A 27,305-nucleotide genomic window follows, 5' to 3' on the forward strand; every position below is an offset into this window, starting at 1 on the left:
CACCGGTACCCGCAGCCACCGGTACCCGCGCCGCTTCTCCGCCGCGGGGTGCGGAGGCTGCCCGGTTCCGTCCAGCACCGCTAACCGGAGTACCGGCCCCGCCGCCGCCTCCCGGTCTCGTTCCTTTCCCCTCCCGGCCCCGGGGCAGGGGGAAATCCTGGTCAATTTCTGCCGGGAATTTGGTCCGTCTCCTTCAGGATCTGGTCAATTTCTCCCGGGATCTGGTCAATTTCTCCCGGGACCGCGTCAGTTCCATCCTTCCCGGGAGCCGCCGGGCAGCAGCCGCCGCCGCGCCCAGGTAAGGGCTGCTCCCTTCGCTTCCCCCCGGGGGTCCCGCTCCCGGGGGTCTTCCCACCTCACCGGGTGCTGCCTGCTTGGTTTGCCCTCTCCCCACCGCTGCTGTCGGGGCCTTTTTGGGGGGAAGGTGCTCAGGGCTAGGCTGGCGGGGAGGGGGTGATGGAGGGGTGGACACCTAAGTCTGGAAGCATCAGGCATGGCACTAAGGGTGGTGGCATCGAGGGCTGGGGGGGGACCTTTAGAGACAGCAAATGGCTTAAGCCACCCCGGAGAGGCTGGGGGTAGCCGCCGGGGGGGGGGGGTGGCACTGGCTGCCCGGCTCGGGTTGGTGGGGGGCTCATGCCCTCTGAGCCACTGCTTGAGGGTGGGTAGAAATGCAGCTTCCAGGTTGACCTTGACAATAACATTGGGAGAGGAGAAAGCATTCAGCTGCAATGAATACTTTGTTCCTGGCCCCTGAAGTGTTGGGGGTTTATTTTCCCTTCTTTTATTTTTATGCTGCTCCCTGAATGTGGATGGCTGGTTTTGAGGCAGAAAAAATGGGGCTTGGGGTCCTGGTTTCGTGCAATTCTCAGTATTGGGTGTGGGGAGTCCTTATTCCCTTCTGTGCATTTATTGCAATGCTGGATGTGCCCAAAGGTGCATGTTTTGGGCTGGCATCTCGGCCAGGTGCAGATTTGTGTTGCTCTGGGGACATGGGGCTTAGACCAGCTGAGAAATCTGGTCCCAGTTCTTTGTAAAGGACCCAGAAGGTGAAATCCTTCTGCTTCTTGGATCATGCCTTGTGTCTGAGGCACCTGAGGTTTGAATCCATCAGGATCTGATGCAACTATTTCTGGTCTTGGTAGGAAAAAACCCAAAATGCCACGGCAGCTGAGCTATTCTCGGCAGGGCGTAGAGTTTCTTGCAAATATCTCTCTAGAGGTGTCGGGACTAGGTCAAGAAACCTGGATGGTGGTTTGACTGCAGCTCAGCTGCTTGGAAAGGAAATAAAATGTGGGTCTGAGCTGTTCTCTGGAATAAATTGGAGACGGCTCCACTGAAGTCAATAGGAATAAAAGGGTTTGGTTTAAAGCTGGAGTGACTCCACTGCTACTTCAGGCTTGCACAGAGCAGGGAATCTGGACTTAGACCAGAGCCGAGCTGGAGTCACCAGGATCAAATTTACCCTAGATCAGATGCTGACCTACGTATATCCAGACTAAACCATTGCCTTGGGAGGAAAGGCTCTGATTTTACCCCATTGTGGGTTGCATTTGGACTTGTTTGTTTACAAACGTAGCAGCAGCTTCATGAATTAGAAGAGGGAAAAGCAGACCTTGCAGAAGGATTTGGATGTTGCCTGTTTGCTGCCTTGTAGGATAAATCTGGACTGATTTTGGGTTCAGTCACTAACCTTCAGCCGCAGTGGGTGAGTTAAGTGGGATCACCGAGATCTAACTGGAAAAAGATCATCTGGTGAATCAAACAGAGCCCTGAAGGAAACATATGACGGTTGGCTTTGATACAGTGTCACGCTATTGCAGCTGATGTATGTTTTCATGATACTAAATGAGAGATGAAAGGCGACCAAATTCGATGAATCAATGGGCTCATACACTCCGTGACAAACCCAAGTGCCAAGGCTTCCCCTCCTCCAGTGGTGTTGTGTCTGTCTCATGACCCATCAGCCAAACTGCCCTTTCCGAGGGTTTCTTGTCACCTATTGAAGAAAAGAGTTGCTGTAATGTCACAACCTGCCACGGGGTGTAAAAAACCTGAGCTGGGGGTGGTGGGAAACTCACCCACCTCTGGGGTGGAGCAGGTGGCGGTGGCTGGGGTAGCCCCACCTCTGCTTGCCTTTATAGGAGCTGGGAGTTATTTATAACATCTGGGCGCTTTTGCTGGTGAAAGCCACTTAGGTAGGTGTAAGACAGGAGCGGAGGCAGCTCTGATTCATCAGTGAATGCGAACTGCTCTTGTGTCATGATGCTAAAGCGGGCCTGAGTGTTTGCACGAGGACTCGGCGCAGAGCATCTCCAGCACCTCCGGCGAGGAAATGTCGGGTGCGTGCCACTGAGCTGTTCTCAACCCCGCACCGGCGCTGGGAGCCTGGTTTCCAGTAAAGGTTCTTGCAGGTGCCCTTGTCCTCGGGCACCCCTGTGCTCTCCCATCTGCTCACACCGACCCTGTCCAAAGTTTGTGCCTCTCCACACGTGGGTGTAAGGGGGGGAGCACACCCAGATGCAGCTTGGCTGGTGGGACTGAGTCACCCTGTGTCATCTCTGCAGGGCAATGAGAGCCTGGCGCTAATTAACAGGGGTCACTTAAAGAAGGGGAGCAGCCCTAATGAGCCCAGATGGCAAAAACCTTCCCTGTGGAGCCAGAGAGGATGAGCAGGGAAGAGCAAGCCCCAGCACTGAATAGATTTAAGATGGAGGGATCTTGGACCAGCCCTGGCTCGTGGAAGGCAGGTTTGAGTGACAGAGGCTGCAGGAAGGTCCCCGGAGCAGGGCTGGGGGCATCAGAGCTGCAATGCTGCTGTGTTGGGCAAAAATCTCTTCTTGGGGCTTTGAAGCAGAGTTTGGATGCTGCTGGGAGGGTCCTGCCCTTGGTTTCTTGCGGCTCATAAGAGTGGGATACCTCCCAAAGGTGGGATGCCTCCCGAAGGACCCGCTCCGTGAGGGCAATTCCTCTCCCAACGCAGAGGCACTCCTGACCACGGGGAGCAGCAGGTAGGCACCTGGAGCTGGTTTTCTCATGATCTGGTCTCAAAGCTGGGATGTGCAACCAGGGCTCCTTCCCGTTGCTGCTTGGCTTTGCAGCGTACAGAGGGATGACGGGAAGGATGCTTGTTCCTTCCCAGGCTCTCTGGCTTCCTGGGTGACCTTGGATCCGTCCCTTCCCCTCCCTGCTTCAGTCTCCCCATCTGCATCAAACAGCCTGGCCCTGGGTGTGAGGTTTCCCTGGCCCCATGCGTGTTGGGGAGGACGGGGAGCTGCAAATTGATGCTTGAATCTCCCAGCCTGAAACCGAGAGTGGCCTTCCACCTCCTGAAATCCCTCCGTGTCTTTGGTCCCTTTGCTCTTGCGTCCCTCCTCTGTGCCCTTGATGGAGTAAGCTGGACCTTCCCAGGCCCACTGAGCTGGTGCTTCACCAGGAGCATCTTTCCCCTCTCCTCTAGGACCTGTGGGGGATTTGCCTGGAAGCTGAGCACAGCGGGCTCACAGCTGAAGGAGGGGAGGTGGTGGGATAGTGAGGGACCAGCAGAGAGTCCCCATGGCTTAAATGTTAACTTTGAATTCACCCAATCTCAGGCTGTGTTTTTTCCTGCCTTGGTTTCCCCTTTACGGACCTAAACAGGGTATAAGTGTAGAATTTGGACACAGGAGAGGAGAAATCTCCTCCCATGTCTGTCCTTCAGACCCAGAGCATCTTTGCTGCTGGTAGCTGCTCTCCTCAGAGGCTGCTGCGAATCCCCATCTCCTCCCTGCCTGCCTCTGCGCTCCCAGGCCTAGCTGAAAGCTTTGCTGACACGTTTCCAGCCTGCTTTATTGCTACCTAGCCATCTTCCTGAGAAAGCAAGGACGGGTCGAGGCAGGACATGCGGCTCAGAGCATCCCTCCTCTGCTGAACCATTCGTGATGCTGCTGGCGGGGCTGGGCTGGAGGATGCGGTGCTCTTGGCTCCCAGAGGTCTTCACTCATCCCAAATAGCAGCTTTTCCCCAGTGGGTGTTTCTGTCTCCAGCTGGGATTGATGGGAGCCTCTGGGCAGGGATTAAACCCCCTGGGTGTAGCAAAGCAGGAGCTTCTCCATCTCTGCCCCTTCCCTGAGTGGGGGGAATCCAGCTTGTACCACAGCAAACCATTGCCATGTGCCTTTGACCTGCTGCAGCGGTGGCTCCTGAGCTGTCAGTGCAAAGGGGTACGGTGGTCAAGGCCAGCCCTGTGTCACCTGGACAAGGGGGACATGGATGGGGATTGTCACTTTGCAAGCAGGAGCCCTGGGCTCAGCTGGTGAGTCTGGTGTGGGAACAGGGTGCAGGGGATTGTGGTTGCTTTGCATGGGGGCAAAGGGTTGGATGTGGAGGCACCTACTGGGGACCATGAAAGTGGGAATCTCATTCAAGGAGATACCTAGGGACATGGAGTGGTGGGAGATGCAGGAGGCAAGTTATCCCCAGGGACAAGCCAGTGATGCTTTCCCCAACACCTCCCTTCGTAACACCCTCTGGGATGTTGTTGGCTGCTCTCAAGTGATGTCTAGAGACGCCAGCACAAACTGGTCCTTTCCCTGGTCCTGCCGTGGGAAAAGCTATGGTGCCTCTCCAAGCGTCTGCATGGGTGGCATCAACACTGGTTTTACCTGGCAAAGCGGTCGGTGCAAAGGCACCCCTGGTCCGGCAGCACAAGTGAAGTTATTACAAGCCATGGGCTCTAAAAGACCCTAATCTGTCTTCTAAAGAGAAAGAAAAAATGCACATTTAAGAAAATTAAGGTCATGAGGGCTAAGTAAACAAGCTGAATCTCCATCTGTCAGTGGCAAGGGTTTTCTATCTCTCTCCAGCCCAGAAAGCTCCTGGTTGTCAGCTGATCTGCCTCATCTTTCTCACAGGGTTGTTATTATTTTTGGCAGAAGAATTTTTGATTAAATTCCCTTTTCAATCAAAGAAATGAGTGCAAATACCTTTCTCAGATGGATTTGGACTGTGCTTTCCAATTTGAGGGGTGCGGACCTTGGGGCTGATACAAAATGCTGGGGAAATTAATAGGAAGAGCCCCGTCGACCTCACTGTTCCCTGGATTGGGTCCCTGTGCCATGTGGGTTGGTGGCTTTGTGCTGGTTCTGGCTGGGCTCATCTCATGGTACCGGCAGGATGTGGATGGCAAAGGTTGGGTACGCTCACGGCATTGCTGTCCGGAACGGTCTTTTCTTCAGGCCTGGATCTCCTCTGGGCAACACCACCATCACCAGGCTGGGGCTGAGCCATTTGGGAGACAGCAGGATGTCCCCAAGTGAGCCATGGGGACATGGTGACAAAGCCAGGCCGGGATCAAGATTTGGACCTCTACCATGGTTTTCCCCTGTTCTAGTTCAACTGGGGTGCATCTCCCATGGCAGGAAGACTTTTACTTCTGCTCCTTCACCCTCATCTCATCCTCCAGTGTCATCTCATCCCAATGCTTAGAGAGCCCTTGCCTAAGCCCCAGGAGAGCAGCCAAGCACCCCTTTTGCTCCCCAAATCCTTTGGGAATGTTGCTGTCTGAAGTGTCCTCCAAGGTGCTGAGAGCCTCTGGGGCTTTGGAGGTGCTTGAAGAAACCTGCTCCTCAAGGACCGCTGTGTCCTGCTGCCTCTCAGCTCCTAAGGATGACACTGGGGGGGGACCTGAACTGAGGAGGGGGAGAGGGAGAGATCCAGCAAGAGATGCTGTGGGGTCTGTCCTGACTCCATCGTGCTGGCCTGGCTCAACACCACCTTCCCTGGAGCTGGGCATCTCCCAGGCTTTGCTCCAGGGGTTTTAGCTGTCCCAGGAGAGCAGTTTGGGTGCCCTTGCCATGGGGCACTGAGCTCTGGGGGCTTGGCCAGCAGATCCTAGGTCTTCTAGGCTCTATCCCTAATATAAAGAGAGACTTTAGCCCCTGGGGCTGTGTCCTCCTGAAGGTCTGAGTCACCCTCGCTCAGAAGGAGCTTAAGTGGCTGCTGAGCGGACAGGGAGCAGCAAACAACTCGCGGGTGCAACCAGGTCTGCCCTAATCTATATAGAACCTGATTCAAAATCGATGGAAATCCCAGTGATTTCCTGGGTGCTGGATGAGGCCCTTCCCCACCCTCTGTGCCTGTGCCCATCCCGGCTGAGGATACTCCAGCCCCCAGCAGCCATGTACTGGTAATTGCCACGATCCAGCCGTAAGCGGTTTACGTGAATGAGCCCTCGTTAGGAAATTAAACATTGCTGGGCCAGGCTTGAAAGAATAATTCAAACGGCTTCTCCGGAGGAGCCGGATCCAGGAAAGATGCGGAGCCGACACGGTTGCCTGGCAACGGATGCAGCCGACAGCCGAAAATAGCTTTTCTAATAGGAACGGGGCCTGGCAAAGGGGGAACTTTCTTCAGGGGTGAAAAAACACCAAGGTGAGGGCGAGGGAAGGTGAGGTTTCCTGCTGCCAATGCTTTGCTTCCCTCCCGCGCCGGGTCGGGACCTCGGTGCGCTGGGTGGGGGTGGGCTTTGCTGCCTGGGTTGAACCTGCTGCTGTGAAAGGGTTTGGGATTGTGAGCTGAATTGGGTCAAGAAGATGGATGTTTGTCCAAAGGAAAGAAGAGCTGGGGGTGGCTCTGGAAAATCATGGGAGACTTTTCCTTTGGCTCGCCGGGAGGTCCATCCTGCATCATCCATCCTGGCAGAGACCGGCTGCCTGTGCTGAGGGTCGGCTGTCCCAAGGACTGCGCTGATGTTGTTTGTGCCATGTCACCTGTGAGCTGCTACTGGGTCTTGTATGAGCTTTGAACTGAAGGAGAAAGCCCCCAGGGCAAGGGTGAGATGATGCTGCAGCCTGGCCGGGGTAGGACAGGTCCCTGAGCACGGCACCATCGCTCTTCCAGGGGCCAGTGACCAGCCTGGTGTCCCCTGGAAAGCAGGGACAGAGGGCAGAGAAAAGAAGCAAGTGTGGCCCTTTGGGAGAGTCATTTTTCCAAGATGTGGGGTTTCTGTGTTTTCTCCCCAGCTGGTGAAGCGCCACGGTCCCAGCTGGGGTGGGAGCTGCCAGTCCAACCCCAGTTCTCCCAGTATGGAGAGGAGGGATGTGGTGCTTTCCCAGTTGGGGATCCCCAGCCCAGCAGAGTGGATTTCCCTGATGTCCCCAAGCTTTTTGAGGCAGGGGTGAGCTCTGCAGGGCTGAGCCGGATTGTGGGCACCCCCTGAAATCCCTCCGTGCAGGATTGCTCCCACAGCTGGAGGAGTCCCCGGTGCAAACACATAGCTGCCTGTTTGTAAACGCGACCCACCATGCACATCCACTCATCACTGCGCCGGCGGCGAACACACGCTCCCACCCACGCTCCCTCCGTGGGTCCAAAAATTACACTGCTCGCACTTATTCCGGCCCTGCACCCGTGGGATCTGGTGCCATCGGTTTTGGGAATGAGGTGGTGAGGGCAAACTCATGTTAACTGGTGTAACCGCATGGATGCTGTGGGACTGGTATGGCTCTGCCTGTCCTGCGATGAAGGCTGGGAAGGTGGAGAGACTGGGACGATTGATGGCTTTGCCTCGGCTGCTGCTGTTTTGCAGCCGTTATCTGTTGTAAAGCTGCCTGGGAAGATTTAGCTGCAGGCTTCCAGGCTTTTAAGTTGCTCCTGATAATGTCCAGGGATGGAGAGATAGCCTGGGCGTTTGTCACTGTCCCCTGAGTGCTTTCAAGCTGTTGTGGGGCTGAGCCCCGGCTCTGCCGATGGGTCAGGAGGGGAGGGAGCGGGGCAGGGAGGGCAGAACCCCGGCCGGCGCTGGATGTGGTGTCAGCCCTCGTGGGGGATCAGCTGCTGGCCCAGGGTTGTTAGAGGGGAAAAGAGGTGTCACGGTGATGTGACTGGCTCCATCGCTTGTCACTGTCCCCTGCAGCCCAGGGAAATTCCCTCTTGTGGGTCGCAGGAGGCTCTTCTCCATGAAGGCTGATCCAAGGGGTTGCTCCTGGTCCATCACTCATGGAGAAGGGGGCCCTTAGCATCCCTCAGTCCAGAAAGAGGTCTCCAAGGCATGGGGTGATGGAGACCCTTCTCCCCCTGGTGTTGCTGGTCCCACCAGCACCAGGACACGCTGGGGGTAAGGCAAAACCAACTCACCCTCTGTTGACCTCTTCCCCTGCCCAGGTCCTGCTGATGAAGTGGAGGTGAGGTCTGAGCTGTAGCTCACAAGGGTGCCGTTCCCTGCGGGACACTCATCTTCTCCCCTCGCCCCATCCCGCCCCCCGGGGCCACGTGGAGCCATTCCGATGCCGAAGAACAGCAAGGTGACACAGCGGGAGCACAGCAGCGAGCATGTCACCGAGTCGGTGGCCGACCTGCTGGCTCATGAAGAGCCCGTGGACTACAAACGCAGCGTCCTCAACGTGACGGGGGAGACCTGGGACAAGCAGAAGGATGGAGATGAGGAGCTGGATGCGGAGAACCGGCCGGCATGGAACAGCAAGCTGCAGTACATCCTGGCGCAGATCGGCTACTCCGTGGGGCTGGGCAATGTCTGGCGCTTTCCCTACCTCTGCCAGAAGAACGGAGGAGGTGAGAGATGGGGCAGGGGTGGGCTCAGCCCTTGGGGGAAGGAGTATGGCCCAATCCTGCCTCGCTACATGTTGAGGTGTGCATCTTGGGGCAGGATGGGGGTTATTTGGGCTTTAAAGTGGGTTATTTGGGCTCTGAAGGAGGAAAGGGGTGGTCAGGAGCTGCTCAGCACTGCGCCTTCATCAGTTCAGAGATGTGGGAACCTCCAGGACGGCCTCTTCCTAAAGGGTGTCCACCCACCCACTCCAAAGTCAAGGCGAATCCCAGGGTGGGAGCCAGGATTTTTTGCTGCAGCCCCCCAATTCCTGTTGGGACAATTTGGAATCTAGGGGGTGAAAAAAGAAGAGAAATTCCTTCCATTTTCCCTAGGTCTCAAAGCCCTGTTGTGTAGGCTCCAGCCCCTTCCCAAATCCTACTGCCAGCCAGCCCGTCCTCCCATCCCACCCCAAGCCCACTCCTTGGGTTTCCAGGAGCAGCCCGGAGGGCCAGGTCTCTTCCAGCCATGCTGAGACCCGACACCCTTCATGACACTGATGAGAGGGCGGTTTGCTCAGCATTAATTCAAACCCAGCCTTCGAGGCCTCTCCCCCGCAGCACTGACCTTTGCAGTGATGGGAAACAGCCCCCACTGAGCAGCATTGAAGGAAGCCAGGATCAGCCCAACTTTCCCCTCTCCTCCCTTGCACTCGCCTTGTTCCCGGATCTGCATCATTCGGCGTGCCCCCAGCCCAGGAGCTGGCAAACCTGCAGCGCTCTCAATAATTAAAACATCTCTGGTGTCATCTTCACGATGAGTCATTCTCCCCAAACGAAGACCTGTGCAGTCAGCACTTCCCACCCCAGGACTGCTTGCACCCCCATCGCCTTCCCTTCCCAGCTGGGATGGAGCACGCTGCGGCCGGCTCGTGCATCCCAGCATCTCCCCGGCTGCTGGCACACTTAGCTCCCGGTGCCCTAGTTTGGGTCCAGGCTCGGCTCGGTTTTGGCACAGCACGGCTTTGCACGGTGTGTCCGCCACGTTGCAAAGCTGATGGGGGTGGGGTGTCTCAGCGTGGTCTTGGGTTGCAGCGAGCATCTGCAGGCATTGCGGGACTCGAACGCCTGCGTTAGCTGCATTGCACGTGCCGGTGCACATGTGCATCAGATGCAGTAGAGAGGGTTGTATGCATGGCCCGAAGGAGGTTGGAGGCAGAGCCTGGGGTAAATTCAGGGCTGGGATAGATTGATACAGCCCTGCTGGCTTCATTACACAGCTCTCCACATCTGGCCTCTGACTTCCAAGCAGGTTTTCCCAATTAAATGAGATCGGGAACCAGCTGAGACCCAGAGGCTGGAGATCCAGAGTCCCGCTTCTCTGCAAGCACTTAACCCAGCTGTGCCTCAGTTTCCTCACTGGCACAGGAGTCAATAACTAACAGTAATTAGCGCAATGAATGAAAATTTCTCAGTTTATGCCGAGGACTCTGCTGTCCTGTATGTTTGCATTCCCTTGGCTGTCCCAGGTGCTGGGTAACAGGAGGAGCAGTTCGTGTTCCCAGGCTGGGATTCATCCTGGTGTATTCCCTGGCAAATCCAGGGCTGAATTTGCTGTCTGCATGTGCAGAGCATTAAGCAAGTGTTTTTAGACAAAAGGCCAGATGGGGTGGGAAGTGGGGATGAGAAATTCAACCTACAACAGCCCTGAGACCCACTGCAGCAGAGGAGACAGGCGTGCTGGGTTTGAACGCGGCAGCTCGGCCCCATCCTGCGGCAGGACACAGGCGCAGAGCCGGGCAGGGACTGGGACAAGCAGCTGGCTTTAGGAGCTCCTTGCTGTTGTATAACATCTTCCTGCAGCAGGTCTCAAAAAAGGTTTACAAGCTGCCCCAACCATTGCCCCTATTTTACAGATGGGGAAACTGAGGCACGGAGCTGGGAACTGGCTTGAGCAGCAGATCGCTGAGCTTTCCTGTACTTTTTCTTTTGGCCAAGTGGCATCATCTCCCCTGTCCCATGGGGCAGACACTGATTTTCTGCCTTTTCTTCTCATCGCGTTTAACCTCCTGGCCCCTGGCTGGGATTCCCACCAGGCTGCGAGGCTGGTGCCAGACGGATGCAGGAGCTGGGGAGTGATGGACAGACCACTTCTGGGTGCGCTGAGCAGCCCTGGGATGGGGTGGCAGCTGCTGCTTTCTCTCCTGCTCCCCAAGTAGGCGTCTGTGGGGGAGAACGGCTGCGTGCTGGTAGCAAGATGGGCTGGAGCCAAATTTCCAGGACTCAGTGTGCCAGGAGCCGGCATGGGCTGGCAGCCCTGCCTGCTGCACTTCTATGGTGGTGCTGCCGAGCATGGCAATGCACGGGGCATGAGCTGGTGCCCATCTTTCCAGAGACCACAGGAAGAAAATCTCCAATATTGGAGAAATCTGCATCTGAATCTGTCCATCTGTCTCATCTCCGTCCATCCACAGGTTGCGATGTGGGCGCCCAGGAGGGCATTGCAGAGATGGGATGCTCGTGGTCCTTCCCAAATTACACGGGGCTCCAGCTCTGCCCTGCTCTCTGCCTCTGCTTTCATCCACCTAATCACCCTGGACCTCTTGCATCTTAATTTATGTCCCCACCTGCATTTCTAACACATCAATCCCCAACCCACTGCCAGGGTGCTCAGCTCAGGACACTATTGTGGGCTGAACTGCTTTGCAGCACTGCTGCTTGAAGCAGCATCAGCTGCCACAGGTCCTGCCTGGGGCCAGGGGGTGGTGGCTGTCACCGGGGTGTAAAATCCAGCCAGGAATTTGCCCAACGCAACCAGGCTCCAGCGTGTGCCTTTGGATCGCCTGCCGCCCGGCGGGAGTGAGCCTTATGCTCCGGAGCCCGTTCCTCAGCCCCTGGCAGAAGGTTGGAGTAATTCATCAGCTGGGCGCTGCAGCGTGAGTCATCGCATCCTTTACGGTCAGTTGGTTATGCTTCAGGAACTCCTAATTTCTCTCTGGCCTCCTCAATTAGGCAGAGATTAACTGAGTTTCTAATTTGAGCTGTTTCTACCCCTACCAGAGGACCTCGCTCTGCACCGGGTGGCACGTGGCATGGTGAATGCTGCTGCCGGCGACGTGGGGTGTCTGCGGGGGGGTGCGTGTTGGTGCAGGGGGCTCTGCTGTGCTCAGACATGCGTGTGCAGGCAGCACCTGGGTGAACAGGAGGCGTCCTGCCTGCCTGTGTGTCCGAGACGGCTGGGAATGTGTGCGTGTCCCCATGGGTTGGCTTACCGGGGTGTCTCCTTGTGTGTGGGGCAATGCGCCTGCACGGATGCAGCGTGTCTTTAGGTGCGTTGGGGTCTATCTCACATGTACCCACACTGGCAGGGGATGTTGCACCCTTTCCTTCCACACACGTGTGGTTTGCTCCTCTCCACGGCTGTCTTCTCTGCTGCCTGAGCAATCCAATCTGCATTCCCAGATCCATTGCAAATGAATTGATGGACCAGGCAGAGCCTGTCCCAGCTCTGCCCTGCCTGTCCGTCCCTGTTTGTTCATCCTTGGCTGCATGAGAGCAGGCAGAGACAGGTCCATGATGAGCTTTCTCTCCCCTGCCAGGTGCCTACCTGGTCCCATACCTGGTCCTGCTCATCATCATCGGGCTCCCCCTCTTCTTCTTGGAGCTGGCGGTGGGGCAGCGGATCCGCCGGGGCAGCATCGGCGTCTGGAATTACATCTGTCCTCGCCTGGGGGGCATCGGCTATGCCAGCTGCCTCGTGAGTGCACCCGTGGGTCACCTCGGGATGCATGGGATGGCTTTGCAAGCTGCAAAGGTGGGGGTGGCCTGGAAGTAAACCTCGAGGGGCCCTGCGTGGAAGTTTGGGAGGTCAAGGGGAGTTTTTCCAGCTCCAGCCCTGGGTCTAGGGCCAGGTGGGAATGGGCCCATCCCCTGATCTCAGCATCCCTGCTCCCCCCAGCTCCCTGCCCAGCAGAAGGTGTGTTGGGGACAGTGTCACTGCCCTGTGATTTAATACCGTGTCCTCCTTCCTCCCCCCAGGTCTGTTTTTTTGTCGGTCTCTATTACAACGTCATCATTGGCTGGAGCATCTTTTACTTCTTTAAGTCCTTCCAGTACCCTCTTCCCTGGAGCGAGTGCCCCATTGTGAAAAATGGCTCGGTGGCCGGTAAGGGATGGCTGCTGGTGTGGGGGGAGGCTCGGTTGGGGACACCGCAGGTTGGGGTGTCTCCTGGGGCACCGGGTCCTCTCCGGTCCAGCTGCCTTGATGATATAGAGGTGTTTCCCTTGGGTTGGATGAGTCTCTCCCATGCTCTCCTCTCGGGGTCTGTCCCCACTGATGGGATTTGATGCCAGTTTGAGGATCCAGAGCTTGGGTCTCCAGGCTGCCTCGGTGCTCAGGGCCAGGATCTGACCCAGGACCATGGAGGGAGGCAACAAGAGCCAGGCAGGGCTCACCTGGTGGCTCCATCAGTGGCCAGGTGAGATGCTGATGGAGCTAATGGTGTTTAATGGCATCTGAGCATCTCCTTGGGACACTCTGGGAGATTTTATAGCAAATGCAAATGTCTCTCCCTGTATTTAATGTCTTATTTTCACCTGACAATGGCTTTATGTCCTGTTTCTTCTTTTTCCTGCTAAAAATGAGCCCCATTAATTCCTGTCCCTTAGTTTCCAGGGATGCCTGCCTTTTCTGGCTGGCTCCGGCAGGTCTTTGACATTGTTAATCCCCTAAGAGATGGTGGGTGACTCTCCCCCAACCCCCTCATGCTCTCCTGCCTCTGCTCGGTTGCAGTTGTGGAGACCGAATGCGAAAGGAGCTCGGCCACCACCTACTTCTGGTACCGGGAGACCCTAGACATCTCCAACTCCATCTCAGAGAGTGGGGGGCTCAACTGGAAGATGACCCTGTGTCTGCTGGTGGCCTGGAGCCTTGTTGGCTTGGCCATGATCAAAGGCATCCAGTCCTCGGGGAAGGTGGGTATCGGTGGCCACCTGAGCCTGGCTGGGGTCTGTCCTCAAGGCAGAAACCTCCTGCCTGGAACACGCTCTCCTGCCCTGATCCAGGGTGGCTGGAGGATACTGTGTCCCCTGGGATGCTCAAACTCACTCCACAGTTGGGGCCATCTCTGGGGGGGATCCAGAATAAGATCAAAAGAGGGTGTAGGGAAGAGGTTTAGTCCAGCTGACACCTGCAGCCATGACCCAGGGCTCAGCCTCATCAGGCTAGCCAAATTGCCTGCTCAGCCCACGCATTCGGGGGGATGTCAACTGTCCGATCCCCTGATGCCATCTTGATGGATGCTTCTGGGTGTATGGGTGAGCGCTCAGTCCTCCTTCGCAGGGGGAACACTGGGACTGCACAGGAGAAGCAGGGCAGGGAGGAACAGAAAGCTTTGGGAGAGAGATGTCATTAGCTTGCAGAGGCCGTTGATATTTCAAGCAAGGCTGTGTAAGCAGTGGGGTCAGATGCAGAAGGGTATGGTGTCCCAGGACACTTTAACATCCCTGTCTCCAGATGTGCTCTGCAAAACATCTGGTGCATTAGCAGGTAGCAGAGGGCAATGAGACCCCTGTCCCACAGCCCTGAGAGCAGAGGGGTGGGAGTGAGCTGCAGAAGCAGGACCACAGCAGCAGGTCTCCCCTGCCCAGGATGAAGTCCCATCTGCATCTGCTCATCAGAGCACTGAAAGTGTGTCCCATGCCAGTCACCAGCTGGGGCTGCCTGCAGCCCTGGGCAGATGCTGGGGGAAGGGGGTGGGGGGGTGCAGAGCTGTCCTTCCCTCAGGGTCCCCGGGCACCAGCAGTTTGTGTTTCAGGGATTTTGTAAGCCAACACTGGCATCTTCGCATTCAGCCACCCCAACAGATTTTCTCTCTTAAGCATGTCCAAGCACTTTGCAAATCCACCTAAGCTTCAGCACTTGTAACATCCTGCACTGAGGAGGTCCCTCAGCTAAACCCTGCCCTGCCTGCGGAGCAGACCTGTTTTTGGGGAGGGTAACCCTCCCTTCTCACCCCTGTTGAGCTATCCTCAGATTGGATGAGGAAGTGGCTGAACTCGTGAGCAGTTAATGAGATTGTGCCCACGTTGCATCCCTCTTGTTCTAGGTGATGTACTTCAGCTCTCTCTTCCCCTACGTGGTGCTGGTTTGCTTCTTGGTGCGGGGACTTCTGCTGCGTGGGGCAGTAGATGGGATCATGCACATGTTCACACCCAAGGTAAGAGTCTCCAAGCCCAGCAGACTCCAGGCAGGTTCTCCTCCTGGCAGGTTGTCATGGTTTAACTCCAGCCAGCAACTAAGCACCACGCAGCTGCTCACTCACTCCCCCCCCACCCAGTGGGATGGGGGAGAAAATCAGGAGAAGAAGCAAAACCCATGGATTGAGATAAGAACGGTTTAATAGAACAGAAAAGAAGAAACTAATTATGGTAATGATAACACTAATAAAATGACAACAGCAATAATGAAAGGATTGGAAGGTACAAATGATGCGCAGTGCAATTGCTCACCACCCGCCGACCGACACCCAGCCAGTCCCTGAGCGGCGATTCCCCGCCCCCACTTCCCAGTTCCTATACTAGATGGGACGTCCCAAGGTATGGAATACCCTGTTGGCCAGTTTGGGTCAGGTGCCCTGGCTGTGTCCTGTGCCAACTTCTTGTGCCCCTCCAGCTTTCTCGCTGGCTGGGCATGAGAAGCTGAAAAATCCTTGACTTTAGTCTAAACACTACTGAGCAACAACTGAAAACATCAGTGTTAACAACATTCTTCGCATACTGAACTCAAAACATAGCACTGTACCAGCTACTAGGAAGACAGTTAACTCTATCCCAGCTGAAACCAGGACACAGGTCGCACCCTATTTTCCTTTATGCTCCCCACCCCAAAACCCAGAGTACCAACCCCAAACTACCTCAGAGATCCTGATATATCATCAGGATGTGCCAGCAGCATCTTAAATACAGGGTATGGCCAGGACAGCCACGAGCCTCGCAAACTCACCACCCTGGAGCTGCTTTGAGCCTTAGCATCACTCCCGTCACCTTTAGGTGCCCAGACACCAGGGTAGGGGAGTAGGGGTGCCCGAGGCAATATATTTAAAGACTTCATGGGAAAATGCTGGCTGGCAGCAAAATCTCTGCTGGTGGTATGCATCCATTAATTAACTAGCTAATTAATTAATTAAGCAGAGATTTAGATGAATCAGCTCAGCCGGTGAGGCTGTTAGGAGATATTAATTATGATCTCTTGATGAATGACACTCGGAGGCTTCCAGCCTGCAGCTCTGGCTTGCAGGAGAAGTGGGGATGTGGTTGGGGGGACGGGAGGTTAAACAAACCCACCGGCTGAGGCGTTTGATTTCAAGTGCTCCAGGTGCTCTGGAGGCAGGAGATGGCCAGGGGAGGATGGAGACCCATTGCTGGACGGCACGTGGGTGAGGGGACGGGGATGCCACCTCCCCAGGGCAGCTGGGTGGTCCACTGGGAAGCTGTAGGGCTTTGCACTGGGAGATTGAGCATCCAGCTTGGGCTCTGGGGCACATGGAGCACCTTCACCCACCCCTCTCTATGCCTCAGTTTCCCCTTCTGTGGGAAAGAGAAAAAGGACCTCTGAATGTTTGGTAATGCAAGACCTGATCGTGGTAGATCAAAGCATGCCCATGGCTGCTCCTAAACCAGCCCAGGTTGTAGGTACAGAAGCCTTTTAATTTAGCTCTGGCTCCACTGTGATGAGTTGTGGGGCCACCACACCACCTAACTTTTTCTTGTGTCTCCCCTCCAAGCTGGACAAGATGCTGGACCCCCAGGTGTGGCGGGAGGCAGCTACGCAGGTTTTCTTCGCCTTGGGCCTGGGCTTCGGGGGGGTCATCGCCTTCTCCAGCTACAACAAGCAGGACAACAACTGCCACTTTGACGCCACGCTCGTCTCCTTCATCAACTTCTTCACGTCCGTCCTGGCCACGCTGGTTGTATTTGCTGTGCTGGGCTTCAAGGCCAACATCATGAATGAGAAATGTGTGGTGGAGTAAGAGGGTTTGCTTTTTCTCTGTTTGGGGTGGGCAGGTCTTTGCTACTGCTGGTTGTGGTGGGTCTGGAGGCAATAGAGGAAGTGCTCTGGAGCTGGGTGATACTGTGTTTTGGTGGACCCAAGTTCCTGATGGTCAAGTCCTGGATCTCCAGAGATGTCCCACTGCAGCTGAGGTGGTTCGGTATTCAGCTCCTCCAACCTAAAATCCAGCCCTAAGATGAGCTCTTATTCTGCAAATTGAGGGTGAATCCAACACGCCTAGTCACATCACCTGGGTTTCCCCCAGTTTCTACTCACTGTAGGGTCCACTTGTCTGCAAGGTTAAGGGAGCTGCTGTGCTGTACACCAGAAGCAGCTGGAGGAAGGTGAATTTGTGCACCCAGTGTTATCTTTAGACAGTGAGCCGCATCCATAAAAATCCTGGCCACGCACTGTGGAGTCCCAGAGCAGGAGGTAAGCCTGAGACGGAGGTGCAGAGAGCCCGTTCCCTGGTGGGCCCCCATTTGCATCCTCTATCATGTGGCCTAATGCAATGTTTACACCTTAGGAAATTGCAAAGAGGTTCTCTGACTAGGACCTGGGTAACGTGACCCAGGGAGGTTCATCCTGCCTGATGCAAAGGGCTTCCATGGTCAGGCCCCATCCTCTACCCTGGGAGGAAGGGGACATCTCTGGGTGATGAGGCTCTGCTCTCCCTTAGGAATGCTGAGAAGATCTTGGGCTACCTGAACACCAACGTGCTGAGCCATGACCTCATCCCACCCCACGTGAACTTCTCCCACCTCACTGCCAAGGACTACAATGAGATGTACAGGGTGATCATGACGGTGAAAGAGGGGCACTTCAAAGAACTGGGCTTGGATGCCTGCCTGTTGGAGGATGAACTCGACAAGGTACCTGGTGGCACTCCTGCTAGGACCAGGAGGTCACCTACCCCATTGCCTCTCCCTGGTAGGAGCTGCTCTACTTGTGTTACTCCTGGCATGTGGATCTGGAAAATCTATTTTTAGAGGCCCGCTGGGGATGGGGATTCTCTGTCCCTGTGGTCTTCCCCAGCACACAGTGGTCCTTCCTGGGGTGAGGGAAAGGTCTCACCATAGCAAGTCTAGCAGGGTCATCACTGCTTCCAGGCTGGTGTACCAGACTGGATTTTTCTTTCCTTGAAGAGTGTTTCAGTGAGAGAGACCTGAGGCATGCAGGGGCTTGCAGGCTGTGTCCCTGACATGTTTCTTCTCATCTTTTGGTCCTCTCTCCTCCTGAACAGTCGGTGCAAGGAACTGGCCTGGCCTTCATTGCCTTCACAGAAGCCATGACCCACTTTCCAGCCTCACCATTTTGGTCTGTCATGTTCTTCCTGATGCTGATAAACCTGGGGTTGGGGAGCATGATCGGGACCATGTCAGGGATCACTACGCCCATCATCGACACCTTCAAGGTGCGGAAGGAAGTGTTCACAGGTGAGGTCTTTTCTCCTGCAACCTCCTGGGGAAGGGGTGGAGGGTCCCTGTTGCCCTGGGGAGTCACTCCAGAAGAATGTGGACATAGTGGATGTGTACTGGGTCCTGCTAATGCAGGGAAGGGACCTTGTTCTGGACGCCTTAGCTCCCCTTGGGGTGCTCAGCTGACCATGCTTGTTTGCTCCCCACAGTTGGTTCCTGTATCTTTGCCTTCGTGGTGGGACTGATCTTTGTGCAGCGCTCTGGGAATTACTTTGTCACCATGTTTGACGATTATTCAGCCACGCTGCCACTCACGGTTGTGGTCATCCTGGAGAACATCGCCGTGGCCTGGATTTATGGCACCAAGAAGTAAGGCATTTGTATGACAAAAAGAATAACTGTGCTGTAACTCCTGGCTAACCTCCCCACCCCTCCTTCCAGTTCTTTTCCATATGACTTTTTCCCCAGGAGGCCAGCTCTGATGGAGCAAATGCCCCAGGGACAGCTACCTTATAGAGGCAGGAACTTAGTTCACCTTGATCCTCTTGCCTTACACTAGGTGTAACCCAGCTCCAGGAGCAGGTCCTTCTAGAGGGTTTCTACTTTTGGTTGTGGTGCTCTGTCATTTCTGATTACGCTTTTGTCTCAGGTTTCCGGGCCCTTCTGGCAGGGGACATTATTCGCCCCAGCGCCTGTTCTTGTTGTTCCTAAGTTGGCCAGAGCAAAGGAGGCTCTGGCTAACACTTAAATGGCCTTTTCCTTAGGAGGTTCCCAACCAGTCCTACAGGCTTGAGGGGGCACTGAGATACTTGCCTGGATCAGCTGGGTGGTTCTTCAGGCTCTACCTTGAGCATAATTTAAAATGGGGGCCCCTGGGGAGAGAGTTTCTCACTTGAAGGTGGGGAATGGCATGGTTCCATCTCTTCTTCTCGGCAGGTTCATGCAGGAGCTGACAGAAATGCTGGGTTTCCGGCCCTATCAATTCTACTACTACACCTGGAAGTACGTGTCTCCCATCTGCATGGCCGTGCTCATGACCGCCAGCATCATCCAGCTGGGAGTCAGCCCCCCGGGCTACAGTGCATGGATCAGAGAGGAGGTGAGCACAGCTCCCTTCCCCACAGCCACCTCCACCCCAGGTCCAGGCTGAGCAGGGGGCAGCTGAGAGCTGCAGACCACCCCGCTCTTCACAGCTCGGCTTGTTTCTCCTCCCCTCTCCTGCTGGGAGACGTCCTGCCTGTGGCCGCTCATCCTCTGCAAGCAGTCAGGTTTGTCCACACTGCCCAGAAGTCTCCAGCCAGCTCTGACCATGGGCTGAAGTTTGAGCTTGGATTTTGGTTTGCTTCCACAGCTACCTGCTGTGTGCTGGACCATGTCCTTTTCCTTGATTTGAACCCACCTTCTGATAGCTCCATGTGGTGCCCCTGAGGATGAAGTCTGGCAGGAGGCAGCAGGAATTGCCTAGCACTTAGCAGACGTTGTACCTGGTGTGCATGACCTTTGTTGTAACAGCCCCTTGACACTAATATCTGTCTCTTCCAGGCTGCAGAAAAGTTCCTTTTCTACCCAACCTGGGCCATGGCTATCCTCATCTCTCTGATCATCCTGGCATCCCTCCCTCTGCCTCTGGTCTTCATCCTCCGGCAGTTCCATCTCGTGTCGGATGGCTCCAACGCCCTCTCTGTCACCTATAAGAAGGGCCGGATGATGAAGGACATCTCCAATTTGGAAGACAACGATGAAACCCGCTTCATCCTGAGCAAAGTACCCAGCGAGACCCCGTCCCCCATGCCCACGCACCGTTCCTACCTGGGTCCCGGGAGCAACTCCCCCATGGAAATGAGCAGTGCCCCCAACGGACGATACGGGAGTGGGTACCTACTGGCCAGCACCCCTGAATCCGAACTGTGATGGTTGCCTGCCGACCACCCCCACCGGGAGAGGAGGTCACTGGGGAGTGGATCCTGGCTGTCCAGGCAACAGGAAAATTAATTAATAAGGAAGATGAAGAAGAAACCCCTCTTAAAATCGTAACCAAAAGCAGCCATTTCTACGATGACATCGGGAAGAAGGGATTGCGGGAGGGGCAGGACTCCTCTGACAACCCTCGGCTGAAAGGCAGGATCCCCCGGGGTTGCCTTTGGGGAAGAGAGGAGGAACAAGAGACGCTGCAATATCTTTCTGAGAGTTGTTCTCGCACAGCTCAAATCTGAATCAAAGAATCTCTCTTTTCTAAGCAGCTGATGGTTGGAAAAAGGACCTGGTATCAGGTGGAAAGCCAACCACGCTTCCGCCTGTAACCCAGCGCTCTTCCCTCCCAGTCTGTTGTCCTTTAGCCGGGAGGAGTCATGGCCTTATTCCAACGAGCACAATTAACCATTGATGTTCATAGCACAAAAAGGTGCTGCTGTTGTCACCATCGTCGTCGTTGTTGTATCTCCTGTAGGTTTTTATAGCTGTGGACACACCCAAATAACCCCCAAATTTTGACCAGGGTTGGCAGGGAGCAGTGCGGGGCTGGCTGAGACATTGCAACGCGTGAGACAGTGGATGGTGGATCCTTGGTATCTGTTTTGTTACCACTAGCACGGGGACAGTGTCTGTGGGTTGTTCTGAGACACGGAGATGTCACGTCCATGGGATGAAGTGGTCGGCATGCTCCGTGGTTAGGCAGTTATCATGCTGAGTGGCAGAAGGACCTCTGAAGTGAGGGTGATTTGGATGTGTGAGCGTGTGTGGGGTCTGGATAGGGTTACCGTGATGGGGGTCAGGAGTGCTCTCCTGGAATTACTCCTGACATGTGGGATGCTCTGCTGAACCAAAATCCCTGGCATGGTAATTGTCTTCTCTTGCCGCTCTCTTTAGATGTCCCAGAGGGACAAGCAGAGAAGCTGTGGGGCATCCAGTCCTACCACAGTCCTGGTTTAGCTCTCAGGAAACCACCCCCTGACTTACCTCCCTTGCACCCACCAGCTGAGGTGAGCTGGACAGTGATTATCTCTGGACACGCGTCCTCATTTCTCATAGCTTTGAGCCAGGGGGTCTGCTTTGCCTCCCGTTGCAGCTCCACAGGGCTCAGCAGCCTTTGGATGGGGGTAACCAGCTCTTGGGGACAGCAGGTGTCTGCTGAGCAGCAGTCACTGGGAGTCAGTACCTGGTTCCAGTGTCCCCGCTAGCCCTTGATCCAGGCTGGTGAGCCATTGGTAGAGCCCAGGAGCCTCTCTCGTGCCCATCCATGTCATCTGGGGACCAGACTGATGCAACCTTATGTTGTTTCTCTTCAGGCTGTCAGTAAAGGTTGGGATCTCCCAGCTCCGAGTCTCTCCTGCTGGGACTGAGGGTTGTTTCCTTGAATCCTACATGTAGCCAAGCATTTCTGTCAAGGGTACCAGTATTATGTGGCATCTTCCTCCTTTCCCCATGGGGACAGGGGAGCAGCAGCCTACTTGCACCCTCTCTCCCTCTCAGCACATTGCTATGGCCTCCAAAAGCTGAGGGAGCTCCTCATCCTTGGTTCTGCTGGGCTTAGATCATGCATGATGGTATTTCAAGCCAGTCTGAAGGCCAAGTTTGTGGATGCTTGCCCACGAGCCCTCCTCTCCTCCAGTCTCCTGTCAATGGGTTTTCTTTCACCTGGACTCTTTTGGCTGGGAGGCGAAGGCAGAAAGTACCTGGTCCATTTGCCACATCCTTGACTTCTCTTGGCATCTCTGGGGCCAGGAGGTCTCCCACGATGACATTTCTCTTGTGGGTAGTGATCCTTTATTTACAGTCCTTCTCCATGGGCTTGGCTGGTGACCTGGACGCTCTTCCTGGACAATTAGCTCAGGCCTTTCACTAACCATTTTTCCAGGGGGAAAATGGAGGCATGGACTGAACCAAAGCGCTCAGTGTTTGATAGCTCTGAGAAGCACCAGCCCCGTGTGGTCAGGATCAGCCATGCTCTTGTCTCTTCTCTGGCAATCCCCCCTTCACCATCACCTCTGCTGTCTTCCTCCTTCCCCTGCCTGTGCAGAGCCACACAGAAATAGCCCCATGGCATCGTCTCTGAATGGGAGAAGCACAAACCCCATGGCATTTCCCCATCATTAGGCAAGATGTTCCCTCCCACCTCTTATTTCTCCCTCTGTCCCCAGTTTCCTCCACCCAACCAGCAAAACAGAGGATGAGCCAAATCATTGCCCAACATCACCTTCCCGATGCCCCTGAGTCCGGGGGCCGGATTCCCACCATAGCTCCCATGGAGTTAATGGAGCAGGACACCTCCCATAGCCAAAGTGCTTAGTCCCATCCGCTCCCGTGGCATGATGCTCCTCGAACCCTGGGGGGAAGGGTCCGGCCCTCCGTCTCTCCCATCACCATTCCCAAACCAGCCAGGGAGGCATTCGCTTTCCTCCCCACTTCTTGCAGCATCAATAAGAGGCAAAGTCAATGAGAAGGTAACAAAAAAGCTATATTATATATATATAAAATATATACAGAGAGAGGAGATGGAATAATAACCTAGAGATTCTCTATTTCTATTGTATATTTATTCTGTAAATGTCACTGTAAATGCTGTTAAATGACAAAACGTATTCCAAAGTGGCCCGTGACCTATTTTCATTCCCAGTGCTGTACAGATCAATTCTCACTGTATATCGAGACATATTTTTACCTTTTTATTTCTTGTGTGCAGTGGGTGGCCGTCCCCCTGTCTCCCCCCAGCCCCAGGGGGTCCAGCTGTCCTGGGGATCCAGCAAAGAGGAGGAGGAGGAGGGATGACACCTTTATTTTTATCCGTGGAAATACTGTATTTCTTTGTGGCATTTGCTCGGTGTTAGACACAGGGTGTTGGGGGGGGTGTGTGTGTTAAATTTTAAGTGATCTGTGTCGTCGCTGTGTGAGCGTGCGTGTGTTCGTCCGTAGATGCCGTGCGTGGGGGTGTGCGCGTGTATGTGTGCGCGGATGTGTTTTGTTTAGGATTCACTTCTCGCTGTACTCGGTCACTTTTGGAGCCTGCGTTGGGGGTTTCTCCCGCTTGCTGGGGCAGGCTCTCCCTCCACACACCTTCTTGGGGTCCCGGGCTGCAGATCAGGCCAACCCCCTCTGGCTTTTAGCCCTAGAAATCACTTTTTTTCCCTCTTTTTCTCCACAGAGGCACAGGGAATAGCTGCTAGTTGTGAGCACAGGCACTTTTCAGTTTTTCTCCAGGCGGTGGGAGGAGGGGGGAACTGCTGCCAATATTCCTGTCCCCCCACATCAGCTCCCTACTCGGTTCCCAGCCTGGATCCTGCAGCTTGGACTAGGATGGTGTCCCTGGCTGGGGGACAAGGAGGTGCTGAGTAGATCAGGAGGGGCCAAAACCCTGTCCCCTCTCTGGGGACAGAGCTGGGGAGGGCTTAAATGGGTCTGGTGAGGGGATGGCTGGTGCTGAGGGCAGAAAGGAGCTTTGCAGGAGGGTGCCCGCCCTGTGACGGCGGTGCTGCAGGTCCAAGGGTGCATGTGGTCCCCGTAGGGCTGGAGCTGGGACGCTCCGTCCCTGAGCATCGGGTTGTGCGGCCAGTGCTGTGGGTGAGGGCTGGATCTGCCCTTGACCCTGGTGCAAAACAGAGGGGATGGCTGGAGCCAGCTGTACGCTGCTGATTTGCACCGTCCCTGGGTGTCCCTTGGCCCCTTCCCCTCAATCCCTCCCAAAGAGCCCCTGCGTCACCTCCTGGCCCCTACCCAGACCCCAGCAGGTCACGTTAAACCCCAGCACCTCCCTGGAGCAACTCCCGCTGCCTTCCTCCTGTCCCCCATCCTTCCCTGAGCCTGGGTCTCACTGGCAGGAGTGGGGAACAGAGCTGGGTGGCCTTGGTGGCTGGGACACACACACACACGGCACAGCCCGGGCAGAGCCATGGCAGCACGAGGGATGCGGCTGCTTCCCCTGTGGGCAAGCACAACGCTGGCAAAACCCTCCTGTACAGGTAAAAGCACAGATCTCGTAGTAACTCGTCCCATGTATCCTCGTAGCCGGTGTATTTACCACGCGTGCCATGCCGGCCGGACTCCTCGGCAGTCGAGAGAAATCCTGTAACAGCTGTAATGGAGTCCGATTAAAAGTCTCTTCTTACCAAATCTCTTCTCACCAAGTCTCTTCTCTGCCTCTGTTTCCTTTCTTGGGGTGGGCTTTGGGGTCTCTCTGAGGTTGGGGGTTGTAGAGAGCTAAAGCAATAGGCATTGGGGCTGTCAGCACCCACAGGCATCGACGTCTCTGTCCTTCCCTGTCCCATCCCATCACCGCTATCATCCTTTTGTCTCCCCTCATCCTCTGATTCCCTTTCTCCATCCAGCATCAGCCCCTGCGAGGGGCTCGCTCAGGGCACGGCTGCCCGCAGGTTCTTCAGGAGCATCGTGGAGGTGATCTTCCATCCTGGACCAGTTCAACCAGTACACACTGGCTTTACGGGGCATATGGACCGGTAAGACACAGCATCTCCTCCTTTGCACAATGCCCTGCTAACATTGCTGGTGGCTTATCCTGAGGGGGGTAGTGGGAGTCTGGAGACCCTACCTGGAGAAGGACCAGAGATTTCCAGCAGCCCCAGATGACTTCAGCTGCTGGATATTAGCTTAGTAACAGGCTTGGTGGGGAGTGGTACTGCCTCTTCCCTCCCATCTTTTGTAGCTCCTTTGGCTTCTCCAGGGCTGATTCAGGCCCAGGGAGCATGAGGAAGGGGGAAAGAAAACAGCATGGATGGGACCAGATGAGATCCACCAGCCCTGGGGATGCTATCAGGGTACCGCCGTGGCTGTGAACTGAACTTGTCCCCCCACCTCTACGGTGGCAGCTGTGTAGGAGCAGGGCAGGTTTCCTGAGCACCTCTGCATCATCTGGAGATGTTGGTGTAGGACTGGGGCAAGTCTCTGCAACAGGGGCTGGAGGAGCAGCACTGCAGGAGGTGGCACACGGGTTATCTTTGCCCAGAGGCTGTCCAGGACCTGGCTCTGGGGGAAAACATCCCCCAGGGGCGATGACCAGGACAAGGGGACACGTAGGGCAGCTCGGACCTCAGCACAGCCCCGATCTGTGGGAGCAGGGACGGAGATGGTCCCAGCTCCTCCTCATCCCCAGTGAAGTGGCACAGAGGAGACACAGGATTACAGATGCAGCACCCATGGAGCCCGACTCAGGGTGATGCCTAGGGCTCTGTGGTACCCACATGTGGTGCTCACTGCTGTGCTGAGCCGGCCAGCCTCAGCCCACCCCTGTGCTCCCACTGCTGTGTGCGCTGGGTGGCTCTGGGCTTGGGAAGAGGCTTAGATGCCAGACCCAGGGAGGGCACACATGTCCCCGCCACGGGACTGTGTCTGAGGACAAGGCACCGGCAGGCTGCTGCCATGCCGGCTTGTCCCCAGGCCACCCCCCAGTGCGGAGAGGCCTCGTTTTGTTTTATCCCTCTTTCCTCTCTGCCTGCAAAAGCAAACCCTGCAAAAACCCCAAGCAGCAGCTCTGCTGCATCTTTGGGATTGCAGCTGTCGCCTGGGTCTGAGTGAGATGTTGCCGTGGAAAAGCCCCAGGCCAGGAGGGTGAGTGGGGCAGGATTTGGTTTCACCTGCCCCACAGACTGCCGGGGGCTGAGAGCGGGTCTGGAGGGGTCAGAAACACGTAGGTCCCAGCGCCAGGGGCTCCCTGCAAAACAGATGAATGAAACAAATTGAAAAGGGTGATTCTGGCCCTTGTGGGGCTAGAAAAAAGACACAGAGAAACAGGCCCACATGTAAAATTTAAGCCAAATACATGCTTAAAAAAACCCGTAATTGAATTTCCTGTGACAGCGAGGCATGGAGCCTTCAGAGCCTGGTGGGAGGTGAAGGCTGGTGCTGCCGCATCAGGGGTTGTTTTTGGGAGTCCCATCTCAAAACAGCTCAGGACTAGGGTACGGGCACACGGTGGGTACAGACACACAGTGGAGCGTCTAATAGCAACATCTTGCTGTGGTTCCCCGAGCACCTCGGAAAGAAAACCAGGGACAGTTATCCCGACTCTTAAAGATAGGGAAACCGAGGCACAGCAGCAGCTCATGAACCGCTCCTGGTCATTCCGAAGGCAGATGATCACCACCACCGTCCCCGCTGCAGCCCAGCCTCCTCTTGCTCCCAAATTGCTTTTATGGAATAAAATCGCATCAGCGATGCCGTGGATGGAGCCAGATTCGCTGCTGGACTCAGACATCCTCTGCCGCCTGGGTTTGTTTTTTTTTTTTGTCTTGCCTTGGCTCCAGCCTGTGTTGCAGGACCCACAAGATGGCACTGTGTGACAGCAGCACCGGGACTCTGCCACTCGCCGCCTCGGGAAAAATTTGGGGTGCAGGCCCTACACGGGGGAGGGTTGGGATGAGCTAGCTCCCCTTCCAGGCAGAGGTCGTGGAGGGAAGGGGCTGCCAACTCTGTCCGTGCAAAACTGCGTGGACCAAATATCCGTGTTTAGCTGGCGCTGAGCAATTTTAGTTGAAAAATTCACCCGGCAGAGGCGGACGGCAGAGATGAACCTTGCCCACGGCTTGCGACAGCGTCTTTGGGAAGACCCACCTCCAAGAGCGTCCTGAGAGGTTGCTTGGGGCTCGTGCCCTGGGGAACTGCTCTGCAGCATCAGCACCCTGCCATGCTGTGGGTGCCACCACCCACAGACTGGAGACGGACCTGTCCCACCGAAAGCATAAAGGGAAGAGGGCAGAGACCTTGTTTGGAGCATCTAGGGGTTGCTGAGGTCAGCGTATCTTTTTATTAACAGAATCCTGGGCTGGAAGGACCTGGAGAGGTTGGTTTGTCCATCTCTACCTCAAAGCAGGATCATCTCTCCCTAAAGTGAGCTGCAGTCCACCTTCCTCCTCCGTCCCTCCATGGACAGAGATGTTGTGTGATCCCAGCATGTTCCCAACCTCTCCTTTAGGCCACACAGCCCTCCCAGTATCCCAGGGCCCAATTGTGCTGGTCTCGGTGTGCCAAGCTGGGGACTTGTCTGATGTGCTGGGCCACGGGCAGGGCTCAGGGCACTGGGCAGGGCTCAGGGCACCGTGCCGGGTCAGGGGGAGAGACAGCATAGAGACCAGTGGGGGGGACCCAGAGACCCCTTACCGTGTCCTCAGGACCCACCCAAGGGCTGTGGCTTTCCAGGTTGGAGCTGATCTTCCTTGAGATCTTCCAGGTGCTGCTCTTCGTTCCTTGATGTTATCTGAGATGCCTTCAGTCTTGCAGGAGGTCCCTGCAGAAGTGACTCCCTCTTGCTCCAAAAAGGCCCTTATTCATCAAGCTCTTTCTATTTTCTCTTTCTCTCTCTCTTTTTTCTT

At 55.5% G+C, this 27,305-nt stretch overlaps 1 protein-coding gene across 1 annotated transcript; it reads left to right on the plus strand.

Annotated features, from left to right (window-relative positions):
- Positions 1 to 24,093, plus strand: SLC6A17 (solute carrier family 6 member 17). Its single transcript, XM_052815581.1, has 12 exons — positions 1 to 298; positions 8,143 to 8,550; positions 12,123 to 12,280; positions 12,562 to 12,688; positions 13,316 to 13,497; positions 14,631 to 14,741; positions 16,308 to 16,549; positions 17,253 to 17,445; positions 17,817 to 18,009; positions 18,201 to 18,360; positions 18,928 to 19,090; positions 19,534 to 24,093. The coding sequence occupies exons 2-12, from the start codon at positions 8,265 to 8,267 to the stop codon at positions 19,900 to 19,902; spliced, it is 2,184 nt and encodes a 727-aa protein (XP_052671541.1). The 5' UTR covers positions 1 to 298; positions 8,143 to 8,264; the 3' UTR covers positions 19,903 to 24,093.
- Positions 24,094 to 27,305: the final 3,212 nt, after the last annotated feature.

Source organism: Harpia harpyja, chromosome 19 (genome assembly GCF_026419915.1).
Source record: "Harpia harpyja isolate bHarHar1 chromosome 19, bHarHar1 primary haplotype, whole genome shotgun sequence".
Taxonomy (NCBI): Eukaryota; Metazoa; Chordata; class Aves; order Accipitriformes; family Accipitridae; genus Harpia; species Harpia harpyja.

Excerpts from the sequence above, each read along its gene's own strand:
- SLC6A17 (XM_052815581.1), top strand. The coding sequence starts at position 8,265 with ATGCCGAAGAACAGCAAGGTGACACAGCGGGAGCACAGCAGCGAGCAT. Across the intron at positions 12,281-12,561 it reads TCGGCTATGCCAGCTGCCTC|GTCTGTTTTTTTGTCGGTCT; the intron begins GTGAGTGCACCC and ends TCCTCCCCCCAG. Across the intron at positions 16,550-17,252 it reads AATGAGAAATGTGTGGTGGA|GAATGCTGAGAAGATCTTGG; the intron begins GTAAGAGGGTTT and ends GCTCTCCCTTAG.